General features: G+C 48.9%; 2 protein-coding genes across 2 annotated transcripts in view; one reads left to right on the forward strand and one right to left on the reverse strand.

The window, feature by feature from the left end:
* LOC107307923 (uncharacterized) overlaps window positions 1-13044 on the reverse strand; it is a 201861-nt gene that overhangs the window by 85169 nt on the left and 103648 nt on the right. The gene's annotated exons all lie outside the window — the stretch shown is intronic.
* Window positions 3257-8378, forward strand: LOC146753327 (rho GTPase-activating protein 32-like). The gene is made up of 9 exons (XM_085528561.1): window positions 3257-4177; window positions 4338-4470; window positions 4967-5049; window positions 5411-5518; window positions 5785-5924; window positions 6409-6586; window positions 6938-7083; window positions 7415-7606; window positions 7878-8378. The coding sequence occupies exons 3-9, from the start codon at window positions 5009-5011 to the stop codon at window positions 8300-8302; spliced, it is 1230 nt and encodes a 409-aa protein (XP_085384687.1). The 5' UTR covers window positions 3257-4177; window positions 4338-4470; window positions 4967-5008; the 3' UTR covers window positions 8303-8378.

Consider the following 13044-nt stretch of genomic DNA (forward strand, 5'->3'; position numbering starts at 1 on the left):
CTCACTGCAGCCTCCCTTCAGGAAGTTATAGAGAGCAATGAGGTTTCCCCTGAGCCACCTCTTCTCCAGGCTGGACATTCCCATCTCCTGCAGCCTCTCCTCATATGGCCCCATTGTGCTCCAGACCCCTCACCAGCTTTGTTGCCCTTCTTTGAACACGTTCCAATGCCTCAGTGTCTTTTTTGCAGTGAGGGGCCACAAACTGGAAACAGAATTCGAGTTGTGGCCTCACCAGTGCTGAGTACAGGGGGACAGTCACCTCTCTGCTCCTGCTGGCGTCACTGTTTCTGATGCAAAATGTATGTAAGTGTCACATGTGTGACATCCTTCTTGATGGAGTTCTGTGACTGGAGTTCAATGGATTTGAGAGCTGACTTGAAGCCTGTGGGCATCACCCAGGAGTTGGGATGAGAGGATGAGGCGTAGGAACAGGAACCTCTTTGGTCGTTATTAACTCCCAACTTTTTGGTCAGGAATCTCTGTGTGTTTCTTTATCACGTAAAGAACAGAGTCATTGTGCAGCTTGTGAATGAATTGATTCACGCCTGCTGATTGGTGCTGTTCTCTACAGGGAGCTGCAATGGAAATGGACACTTGTGGTCCACTGTCCAGCCCCCTCCCGTGTTGGATTTTCTGGGCTTTGAGACACGTCTTCCAGATGCACTTTGTGTTATTTCTGATGTGTTGACCTGTTGAGCTCCAGCCCCAAATGAGGATTCAAGTACTACCACAGCAGTCCATTGGGACTGTAGTATTTCTTGCTAAACAGAATTCGTGTGCACCCGTGTCTTTCGTCTGCACAAAGGATCTTGTAATCATCTCTGTCTGTGTTTCTTTTAGACCCAGAGATGGAGCAGAGAGGAACACAGACTTGGGTGGATCTTCATTCAGGAGCAGGGACACGTCATGCTCATCTGAGGTGTCTGGCTGACAACAGAGCAGAGAGGTAAGTTTCATAGGGTCGCGTGCCCATTTTATTTTATTTTTCATTCATGATGCATAGAGGCGTTCCCCAGACAAAGTGAGCATTTCTCAACTGGACTTTCTAGAAATGAGCTAGGCAGTGAAAATAGGTTTGAAGCATTCCTAAGAGCCCCGCAAGAGAATGCTGAGAGTTAATCTGGCACCCTCCTTTGGAAACGTCCGTTGTCTGTCAGCTCTTCAGCTGTGCCCTAACACCTCCCATTGCGCTGCCACACCAGGATAGAATTCCAAGCCCACACTGAGTCCTGGAATGTTGTGGTGCCGTGTTGGAATCAGATGTGACCACGAGGTCTTGGCTCCCCGCCTTGTGGGGGGTCATGGTGGACCAGGCTGTTGGCCATTGGTGATGTCATAAGCGTCTGGAATGAGGGGAGGAGCGGTGCGTTCTGTGTTCCTTTGTGGGTGAGCTAGTGGTCGGAGTGGTTGGTTGTCTTCTTGTTCTTGTGCCTTTAGTGCTGTTAGTTAGTGCTTTTAGTTAGTGCCGTTAGTTAGTGTCGTTACTTAGAGTCGTTAGTTAGTTAGTGACTTTAGTTAGTTAGTGACTTTAGTTAGTTAGTGACTTTAGTTAGTTAGTGATTTTAGTTAGTTAGTGACTTTAGTTAGTTAGTGATTTTAGTTAGTTAGTGACTTTAGTTAGTTAGTGATTTTAGTTAGTGACTTTAGTTAGTGACTTTTGTGCCTTTTTCTTCACACCGTCGTGCGCAGCAGCTTGTAGGTAAGCTGAACCAGCATGGGATGGATGGGTGGGCAGTGAGGTGTTGAGAACTGCTGGCTGTCGGAGCTCACAGCACCGTATTGCTTACTCTTGACCATCAGACGTAATTTTCCCTCAGTACACACGTTCCAAAGGGGGTATCAGTAAAGTTGGCACCTGTCCCGTGCTTCTTCCATTGTCTTCTTTGCTCAATTTTGGAAGCATCGTAAAGTTGCTGGGCGGACAGTCATCATGTAGCCTGAGACTCAGCATGTCTTGTAGGAAGTGGATGGGATGGTTTTGCTGTGTGTGTTATTCCATGGATGTCTTAGCCCTGCTCACTGACCTGCTCTTTCTCTCTCCTCTCCTCACCCTCCGCCCACTGCCTCGGTGCAGCTTTTGCTCTCATTCCATCAGAGCAAAGCGACAAGGAACTGCTGCAGATAGCTTGAGGTGATCTCACTGCCAGGTACGTGCCATGTTTTGTCCCCCTGCATGGTTTTGCCGCAGGGTATGCGCGGGTAGCTCTGAAGAAGTCTGTCCATACTGTGCTGTGTGAATAGAGAAAACAGAAGTGTGTTTCTGCTCTGTTCCAGAGTCTTCACACTTGCTGTGATGGGCGTCGCGTGCAGTGGGATCAGCCGTGAGCCAGAGGTGGCGGCGACGGAGGTACAGTATGAAGCTCTGGCTGGTCTTTTTTCCGTGTTGAGCCAGCAGAGGGAGCTGCAGGTGTACTCTCCTGCAGTAAAGAATGGGCCCAAAAGGGCCTGGCCAACTTTCTGCGCCAGTGCCATTGCTGATTAGTCTGTGTTGAGAGAGATGCATCTTTGCATGGCCTGGCAATGCAAAATAGCAGCTCCTTCTGAAGTGCTGATTATAAGGACGGAGCGCATTTGCTGCAGCTTTCTCTGCAGATGTGCTCCTCACCTTGAAATCCTCCTGGTTTGTCCTCATCTCCTGACCACGGCCTGTGCTCTGTTTTGCAGGCTGATAACATGCGGAAGCCGCAGCTGGAGCGTGCTGTGTCATCTTTAAACGTACCAGCGGTTGCGGCGGCCCATGTTATTAAGAGCCACGTCGCCCAGGGGCCGGATGAGCTCTCCCTTGAGGTAAGCAGTTACAGGTGTTCCTTGTTGTCATGCATAGAAGAAGGCAGTCATTTGAGCTGTGTTTTCCTACCAGATTTGCTGAATGTGGGATTGACGTTTCAATCTCTTGCAGGTTGGAGATCTGGTGAGCATTATCGATATGCCACCAAAGGAGCTGAGCCCCTTTTGGAGAGGCAAGCGTGGCTTTGAGGTAGGCACACGCTTCTGACTAGAGAGCACAACTTGACTAGAGTCGGGAATCTCAGGTTGGAGGTGCTCTGCCTGCACAGGATGGCTTCTGGACGCAAACAGTTGCCCTGTGTCGGTGTCAGAGGACCTTCCCTTTGGCTCTGGGCTCGCGCTAATGCCCACCTGTCTTTTTGTTCTTATTACAGGTTGGGCTTTTCCCTGGTGAGTGCGTGGAACTCATCAGAGGAAACGTTCCCAAGTCCCTCCGGAATTCCTTGCCAAAGCCAGGTACATATGTTACATTTGATAATTCGGGTTAGTAAAATGGGGTCAGAATGTGGCTTTAAGGGGGTTCGTTAATGCCCAAGTACAGAAATCTCAGCAAGAGGACTGCATTAAGCTCCTTGGGCGCCTCCCGGAATAGGGAAAATCTGTTCTTGCGTGTCCTTGTTGGGAATTCTCTTCCCGTTGTTACATGCTTTGTCGAATGCATTATGTTTGGCCTCGTCCAACCGAGCCAAGCCTGAAATGAACTGGTTTCTTTGTTTTGTTGTGCAGTGCCAAGGAGACGGGGCAAGCTCATCCCCTTCCTTCGCTCCTTGGTGACGGCCCGCTCCAGGAGAGCAACGGAGCCGGAGCCGAAGAAGGAAGGGGTGTTTGGGTGTGACCTGGGGGAGCACCTTCTCCGCACTGGCCGTGATGGTAAGGAACAGCCCATTCCTGAGATCTTCCTCCGTTGGGCATGTAAAGGTGAAAGGGAGATCATAGCCAGCAATTGTTTCAGTCTGAAAATGCAGGAAGCCTTCTGGCCACAAAGTGCATCCTGCATCCTTTTTGTAGCTCTTCTGGTCTTTCGATTCCTGAGGGAGCTGTGATGGGACTTGCAGTGTCTGTGGCTTTGCCAGACTTACTTTCTCCAGGCTGTTGATATGTCGTGGCATTTCTGGAAAGCCAAGAACACATCTCTGTGCAGTTTCCTCACAGCTGTCTCTGCCAGCTTTCTCCTCTCTGGAGGAAGCAAGCGGTAGCCCGGCTGGGCTTAGAGGATGGGATGTGAGAAGGGCGCGGCCTGAAACAGGACTTAAGAAGCTGAGCTAACTGCTGGCTCTTGTTCTGTAGTCCCCCAGGTCCTGCAGAGCTGCGCTGACTTCATTGAGGAGCATGGTGTAGTGCAGGGGATATACTGCCTGTCCGGCGTGGCGTCCAGGATCCAGCGACTACGGTAAGAGTGCTGCGACTGACACAGCTGTCAGTAGGGGCCCGTGCCATGCTGCGGGTGTTCAGAGGAACCCCTTCCTTTTCTTGACTGTTATTTGTGTGGCTTTGGACTTGTTTTCGTCTTTCTCAAAGCCCTCTGCCCAATTCTGTGTCCTTCTCTGCAGCCATGAATTTGATTCGGAGCAAGTTCCCGAGCTCAGCGTCCGAGAACTTCACAGCGTGAGCTCCCTTTGCAAGTTGTACTTCAGGGAGCTCCCGAACCCTCTCCTGACCGAGCAGCTGTATGACAAGTTCTCGGTAAGCTCAGGGCAATGTCTTGGAAATGACACGTACCTGTTCCCTGGGCGTCCTGGCTAGTGGTTGCAGCAGTGCCCCAGCTCTGAGGTCTTCTTTCTGTTAGCCCCATGAGGCATGTCTTTGCCACATCCTGCCTCTCACTGATGGCACTTGTGGTGGTGCCAAGAGGTGCTTATTTAAGCTATTCACAATGCTTGTGAGAATTCCCTTTCCTTTGCTGTTTCCCAGCTATTGGTAGAATGGGGTTAATAGCAAATTGGAGACAAATGCCTGCTGCGAGGAGCTGCGCTGTGCAATCAGGCAGTAAAGCTCCTCAGAGCCTGCACCGCTTGGCCTTGATGGCACAGGCTGCGTGCTGCTGTGTTCCCCTGATGCTTCTTGGAAGGCATCGAGTCTGCCTCGGGGCTGACCACCAGCGCGCTGTCCCCATGGTTCCCAAACCTGTGGCAGCTCTCCAGCCTGACTGGTGTCTGAATCCCTTCCTGCCTTTTTCCAGGACGCTGTTTGCGCTGCCACAGAGGAGGAGCGGTTGCTAAGAATGAAGGATGCCATCCAGCAGCTGCCCGCTCCTCACTACAGGTCAGTGCTGCGCTCGGTCTGCTGAGTTCAGCCCTGCTGCCTTTCAGAGGGCAATGATGCGATTCCAGGTGTTGTCTCACAGCTGCAACATCATGCCTGTGCACGCTGCAGCGGCTGAAGGCTGCATCGGGTCAATTGATTGGGTCAGTTCCTTGGCACGGGGGCACGGTTGGTGCAGCCGATGGCTGCTGCTGTGCTGTGCTGGGCTTGGTGCTGCAGCGTGGTGGCACTTGGACCATTTTATGTAGTTCATATTAAGGGTATGTAGCAATGACATCAACTAGCATGAAGTGAAGTTTGTTTTGTGCACTGCAGTACGGTTGCTTTTTCGTGCTGAACATCTGCCTCTCTTGTTTTCCAGGACTCTGCAGTATTTGATGACACACCTGGCGTCTCTGTCAGGGAACTGCTCCATCACCAACATGGATGCAAAGAATTTAGCAATAGTGTGGGCTCCAGACCTCTTAAGGTAAACTTCTTTTTCCGTTTCAACACGATGCTTAGTTGTGCTCTCCTCCAACCCCAGGGGCACAATTTCTAGATGACTGTTTCTACTCACTTGTTTAGCTGGGACTGCTGTGTCCCTGATCATCCAGGAGAATTTCGTCAGTGGCATCGCTGTTTGCCCACTGCGGAAGTCTCCAGAGCCCAACTTGACAAGTTTTTGGCTACAGACATTCAGACTTGGGGAAATGATCTTGGGGAAATGACTTGTAAGATCTGCCTTTTCTTCAGATCCCAGCAGAGCCCGTCTGCCTGTGCCAGTAATGACGCTGCCTGCGTGGAGCTGCAGACACAATCAGATATTGTGGAGTTCATCATAACCCACACAGATGTTCTCTTCAGCTCAGAATCCACACCAGCCGTGGGAGAGGGTGAGCGTCTTCCTCCATTAACTTGATCTTGATCTGACATCTTGATCTAATCCAGGTCTTCTCCAAGAGCTTTGAAAATGCTTTTGCTGTCGAGGAGACAACAGGATTCTGGGCTTAGATTAGAATATGGTGCCCTGTTGCTGGGTCCTTAGTGTGTCCAAACCCAAACTTTACATGGAGAAAACCATCACTGCCATTAAGCTGTTTTGCAAGCAGGTGAAGCTTGATTGAATTGTGGCAGCAAAGCTTTCTGAGTTCCCAGCCCCCTAGTTTTTCTAGGGTTTTTGTTTGCCTGTTTCAGTATAGTGAGTTGCTCTTAATTGTGGCCATGTCCTTTGCCACGAGCATACCTCTGAGCACACGGTTATTTTGAGCTCCTCTTCTTCCAGTGGCTTGGATAAACAAGTCTGAGAGATATATAGAACTGGAATGGCACTGCTGCTGCTTTCTGATCTTTGATCTTACCTGTGGTTTTCCCTTGCAGGAAACAGTTCTCTGGCCGGGCCCAAGTCTGTGTGGGTGTCTCCTCCATCTGCAAAGCTTCTCACCGTGCAGGAGGCCCAGGCTCTGAGAAGCTGCCAGAGCAGCAACGCCGAGGTGGAGGAGGGCCCCACAGCTGAACAAGAGAGATTCCACACGGTCATTGATTTTCCATCTGAAAGGTAAAGAGGACTTCCCTTTCCAGCCCCTGTCTTCATTGGTCGGGTGGTTTATTTTTTGTCCATTATATATACATGAGCCTGCCATCTCCTGTCCTGTCCGGCTGTGGAGCCTTTGCTCACATGCTCTTTATCTTGCTTCACATTGTTGAGAGGAATTTAGATAGCTGGACGTCAGGGCTGAGCTGTAGGAATGGAAACATCCTCTGCTGTTTGAAACAGAGCGCGTTTCTAAGCTGTGTTTCAGCAGAAAGCAGTCAGTGCCTGGAAGGGGCAACTATTGGCAAGGGCTTGGTGAAGCTCTTCCCTCACCCTGCACCATGACTGACAGCATGCTCTGTTTTCTCTCTCCAGACCAAGGCATCCCAGAAGAAGGATGGAGTCACCTGCTGGCAGTTGGTGTTCTTGCTTGTGCCTGCGCAGACCATCACCTGAGGATGAACACCAACTGCAGAGCAGTGCCAGGGAGCCATCAGAAACAGAAGTTGTGGTCCTGGCAGGTAAGGGTGCAAATCCAGCAAAAACAAATCCAGCAAAAACACTGCTTGTCAGCAACACAGGTAGAATTCATGCTTTCACTGAGCTTGTACCTCCTTCTGGCGTTCAAGCCCGTGCCTGACTTCTTCAGTTGACCCCTGTCTTTCCCAAATGAGTCTCTTGTCAACACAAGAGCTGGACCTGCACGAGGATCACTTTCAAGACATTGACACTGTTGCTAGAAGCCTATTTGCTTCTGCCCACCACCACTACATAGCCAAATGTCAAGAAACTCTTCCGTGATTCATCTTGTGAACATTCGATACTAACCGCTGTGCATCTACTCCTTCCTAGGTGACTCCAGCCCATGTGAAGCCCAAGGACGCAGCGCATATGATGATGCAGCATCCTGTGCTTCCATCAATATAGAACTGTTAGGAAGCACAGGATGCTGCAGTTCAAAAGACAGCATTCTATGTGAGTGCAGCTATGGAGAAAAGAATATCATCCCCGTTCAAGCAAAAACACTGCTTATCAGCAACACAGGTAGAATTCATGCTTTCACTGAGCTTGTACCTCCTTCTGGCGTTCAAGCCCGTGCCTGACTTCTTCAGTTGACCCCTGTCTTTCCCAAATGAGTCTCTTGTCAACACAAGAGCTGGACCTGCACGAGGATCACTTTCAAGACATTGACACTGTTGCTAGAAGCCTATTTGCTTCTGCCCACCACCACTACATAGCCAAATGTCAAGAAACTCTTCCGTGATTCATCTTGTGAACATTCGATACTAACCGCTGTGCATCTACTCCTTCCTAGGTGACTCCAGCCCATGTGAAGCCCAAGGACGCAGCGCATATGATGATGCAGCATCCTGTGCTTCCATCAATATAGAACTGTTACTAAGCACAGGATGCTGCAGTTCAAAAGACAGCATTCTATGTGAGTGCAGCTATGGAGAAAATAATATCATCCCCGTTCAAGCCCTAATTCATGCTATCTCTGCTGAAGTTCCTGACCTGAGCCTGCCAGACACCACAAGCAATAGCCTAAATTGTGACCCAGAGCCTTTCCAGAACAGCTCAGCCCAAGCACAGCCCGAGTGCCCCGAAAGTGACACCACCATGCAGGCTCAGGTCAGTGTCACCGAGGAGAAGCCGAACCTCTCGGAGGGGGGCACAGAATCAGGCCACAAGTCCCAGGCTCCAGGCAACAGCACAGGCTCTGAGCCACTCTCTCCATAACAACAGAGGATTGGCCCCATCTTCAAGCCTGCTCTCCTTTGTCCCATTGAATAAAGGCACGCTCGTGCTCAATCAACACTTTGGCTGCATTCCGAGTCTTCATTCGCAGAGATTGGGATGAGTGCAAGGAATATCAAGGCAGCTCAGCTTACAACGCTCTGGCTATGGTGTGCATGCGGCTGAGATCTGGGTGTGTTCCCATTTTGCCTGACTTTGGGATGCCTGCAGCGAGAGATCTGCTGCCATTTTTTATGGGAGCAAATGGTCTCTAGCTTCCCGGATGCTGCTCATGAAAGACCCAAGCTTCCCAGCTGTGACTCTGTGATGCTTTTCAGGGCCTTTTGATGCTCTTGGACACCGTGGCTGCTCCCTAACACCTCTGTCCTCCCGCCGTGTCCATTCCTGGCTCCCACCTGTGAGCTGTCCCTGCAGATCATCTCCAGCCCTGCCATCATCGCGCTGCGGCAGGAGGAGCTCACCCTGACCAACATCAGGCAGTGCTGCCTGCCTCTCTCACTCTCTAGTCCAAGTGTAACTACGCTGTCATGGAGACAAATGCTTTCTGTCACATCCTCCATCCCTGCAGACATTTACCTGTAGGTGGCTCTTGCAGAAGAAGATTCAAGCAGCAGAACCTTTTGCTCAGCTACAGCACACGAATGCTACAAAAGCAGGAACAACCCTTGAGCTCTGGGTCTGTTTGTCTTGTAAAGGCATGCACCGACTGCGTTTGATGGTACCCCCCATCCTTGATTTCCTTCCCTGCTTCTTGTCTGATGACGCTGCTGAGCCAGGAACAAGCTGCCCAGTGTGGCAGAGCATGGTGCAGAGCTGTGCTGGGACCTCCTCCCCTTCCTCTGCTGCAGATCAGTGCCCCACAGTGCCATCGGGATGCTCTGGCACGGGATGTGCCTCCAACCCAAAGCTCCTTCCCACCTCCCAAGGAAAAGCAAAGCAACCCAAGCATCTCTAGCAAAGCTGCCCAGCAGACAGCAGGGAATGCAAACAGCTTCTGGCTGCTCCCCTGCGCTCCCATCCTAAGTAAGAGACCCCACGAGGACTGGCTGGGAAATCAGTGCATGACACACGTGAGTGTGCACAGGATTGTGTAAAGCAGTGGGGTTCCACGAGTTTGTGTGTGTGTGTATCTCTGCTGTTATGAAAGCATGGGAAGACTGTCTTACTGAGTCCCAGATAATTAGTTATTGTCAAATGATTTTTCCTGGCCAAAGTTAGAGCCTCTCACAGGTAATCGAGACCAACAGGCTGTTGTTGCACAATCAACAGGCACAATCTAGATGATAAGCTGAGGAAAATAAAGCATCATGCCAAGGGTACTAGATAAGTGATCAGCTTGAGATCTGCACATTTATGTGATACTCATGGTCTTAGACAATATTTGCTTAGTGAGATCACACTGAATGAAAGCAAAATCTAAGATGAATGAAAATATACACAGGAGAAGAAGCCTCTGAGGCTTCTGAAGTGTTATGACCAGGAGACATAAACTCTGTTAAAGCAAACGTTTCTCTCTCTTTTTTGTGTTCTTCCAGGGAGGCCTTGATTACCGCCTGAACACATGCTGTGGAAGCCCAGCTTATGCAGCACCAGAGCTAATCCAGGGCAAAGCATCTATTGGCTCAGAGGGATGTAGAGCGGTGTTTGTTTTCCCCTCTTTCCTTTCCCTCTCCACAGAGCATTTAAAGGCGGTGGAGCTCAGGTAGGCTCTCTTGGTTTCCCTTCTGAATTCTGCTAGGTTGCATTGCTTGGTAGCTCTCAGAAGCTGTCAGTGGCCACAGACTAGAAAAGTGCAATTGGTCTCAGTTCACACAGCTGGCTGGTTTGTCTCTGGCTAATCCTGAACTGCCTCAAGCGACTGCTTTGGGGCTCTACAGAACAGCAGCTTCAGAGATCTCTTTCTATTACTAAGTTTTTAAAAGAGCAATTTGTTCTGTTAATTATCCATCATTTTTGTGCAGTCTGTTTTGTTTAGACTTGTCTTTAGCTTCCAAGTTGTATGTGAAGATTAATTTGCATTGTGATTTATAATGTACTAAAAATTGAGAGATGTCTGGAATTTTGGAACCCACTACTTGCAGTTGTTAATCTGTCCAAACTGGTCTGGTTTGGAATGCCCTCATCCTTCTTGAATCGCTCTGCTGTTAAAGGTGGAGCAATTCCTACAAGTGCCATGGCCCCACTGTTGTTCTAATTCTTGTTTCTTTGTTTTCCACACACTGCTTTTCAAGCCTCCTTTTTCTTTACAGTCCAAGTGAGAACTGCACTGTGATGTGTCTGAACCTTGTTGTGCCTATGCATAAAGAGAACAGCAGCAAAGCCTGACAGGTGACTGTGCTGACAGCTCTCGTAGCCAGTAACACGTAACTGTGCTAAATCCCTTGTGACAGATTTGATTTCATTTTTGCCAGTGAAATCCTTGTAAAAGGAACTGCAGCAGTGTGATGAGCTAAGGTGAAGATGCTGGTTTTAGTAATGCTCTAAGCTGAGTGGAATGGCAATTGAATTAGGGTTATATGCTTTCTCTGGGACAATAACGTTGTTGAGATGTTGGGTTGGGTCCAGAGGAGGGCCACTGTGATGATCAGAGGGATGGAGCATCTCTCCTATAAGGAAAGGTGGAGGGATCTGGGCTTGTTTAGCCTGGAGAAGAGCAGGCTGCGGGGAGACCTCATTGTGGCCTTTCAGTACTTGAAGGGAGCATATAAACAGGAGGAGGAATGGCTGTGTATGAGGGTGGATAGTGATAGGACAAGGGGGAATGGTTTTAAACTGAGACCGCGGAGGTTTAGGTTGGATCTTAGGAGGAAGTTTTCCACCCAGAGGGTGGTGACGCACTGGAACAGGTTGCCCAAGGAGGCTGTGGATGCCCCATCCCTGCAGGCATTCAAGGCAAGGCTGGATGTGGCTCTGGGCAGCCAGGTATGATGGTTGGCAACCCTGCACATCGCAGGGGGTTGGAACTGGATGATCTTTGAGATTCTTTTCAACCCAGGCCATTCTATGACTGTACAGTTCCATACTGGAACAAATATAAAATGCTAACTATGTAAAACATGGAGTCAAACCTGTGTGATTTGTCCACACCAGGAGATGATTAGAAAACAATTTTTTAAGCTACAAAGCTGCTTGCATGAAAGGAAAAGAAAATAAAACTACAAGAAAAAGGGAAAACCTTTCTTCCTGAAAATAGGAAGAATAATGGACCTGACATGAAATTTGGGTGAAGCTGCCTGATTTTATGAAGCTCTTCCCATTATTTTCTTGGTGCTGTGTTTCCCAAATGAGTGGTTTCTGGCTGTGCTGCCGCACCAGTCTGCATGTGAACATCAACTCTATTCACCATCTGGGAAGATTAGGACTTCCCTTCTCCCACCAGCACCACTGAATTACAGTTACTCAGTGGTTAAACAAAGGAATCCTTAAAGAAGGGTTTACAGCTGTCATGTTATCTGAAGTGCTTGGGGCATTCTGATGCTATTAAGCTCTATGTATTAACACGTTCAGAAAGAAAAGGTCGGCATCTGATTGTTGTGACAGTTTCTAAGTGATTTGGAAAGCTGTACCACCCAACCACTCCTTCTATTTGATGGAGGTGACAAAGCTCAGTTTAATTTCTGACTGCTGTTTAAATTCTGAAGCTGGAGCTGGTTCCTGGAGCAGAAAAAGCTCGGAAGCTGTCCCTCCTACAAGCAGGCACCTCTGAGCAAAATATGACATCTCAATTTCTGATGGTAAGGTCAGGAGATCTGATTCCAGCGTCTAGCTTTCGGCTTCATGCTATGTTAGTGGGACCTTTGGCATCTAGCACTGACCAACAGCAACTGACAGGCTGGTAACAGTGCACCCCAAAGCAGTTACATGTCTCTTTATGTTATGAGGGAAAATTGTATCCCATTGAGATTTCCTATTTTTACTCTTTGCAGATCTAACTAGCTGCTGGAAGAATCCTGTACGCCATGTTCACACCATTTTCAATGTGCTGGATGAGTCTGTTGTTGGCATTTTAATACCATTGACCAGGCAGGCAATATGTATGGAGTATTTGGCTCTCTCTACAGTCATGAATGTTTGAGTATCTTCAACATGTGGCTCATTGCTTCCATTTCAGGCTGCCCAGAGAAGCTGTGGATGCCTGTCCTTGGTGTTGAAGGCGAGGTTGGATGGGTGATGGGCAGCCTGAGCTGGTTAGTGGGCAGCCAGCCCATGGCAGGGTGTTTAGAACTGGATGATCTTGAAGGTTTCTTCCAACCCAAGCCCTCCCGTGATCCTATGATTCTGTGATTTCATTCAGGTTTATTAAGATGAGATGAGTTCTCCTGAATGCGCTGTTCTCCATATGATTATAATTGGAGTCTTAAATTATAATTGGGTGACTTAAACCAGACACCAAACTTTCTGATGGCCAAAATGAAATGAAATGAATCCTTTACTGTGTCAGTAGTCTGTAACTAGAGCCCATCAGGTAATTCCCAGCCTCCTGCCTGTATCAGTGGCTGCAAACAGTGAAAAAGTCTGATGGGATTTTAACCTCTAAAATGTTCCAAAGCAACCAGAGGGTGAATATATTCCCTATGCAAATACCTGCAGGAATAAGCTTGTCATGTATGTCCTCAGGTAGCACAGTAGTTAATGGTGGGACTCAGTAGGTCATGCTGAAAGTTGAGTCTGCTGATCTTGAAGGTCTTTTCCAGCCTACATGACCTTATGATAATATTTCTGTA

This window comes from Coturnix japonica, chromosome Z, assembly GCF_054131305.1.
Source record: "Coturnix japonica strain WE chromosome Z, WE-NBRP24, whole genome shotgun sequence".
NCBI lineage: Eukaryota > Metazoa > Chordata > Aves > Galliformes > Phasianidae > Coturnix > Coturnix japonica.

Excerpts from the sequence above, each read along its gene's own strand:
- LOC146753327 (XM_085528561.1), top strand. The coding sequence starts at position 5,009 with ATGAAGGATGCCATCCAGCAGCTGCCCGCTCCTCACTACAG. Across the intron at positions 5,925-6,408 it reads CACACCAGCCGTGGGAGAGG|GAAACAGTTCTCTGGCCGGG; the intron begins GTGAGCGTCTTC and ends TTTCCCTTGCAG. Across the intron at positions 6,587-6,937 it reads ATTGATTTTCCATCTGAAAG|ACCAAGGCATCCCAGAAGAA; the intron begins GTAAAGAGGACT and ends TTCTCTCTCCAG.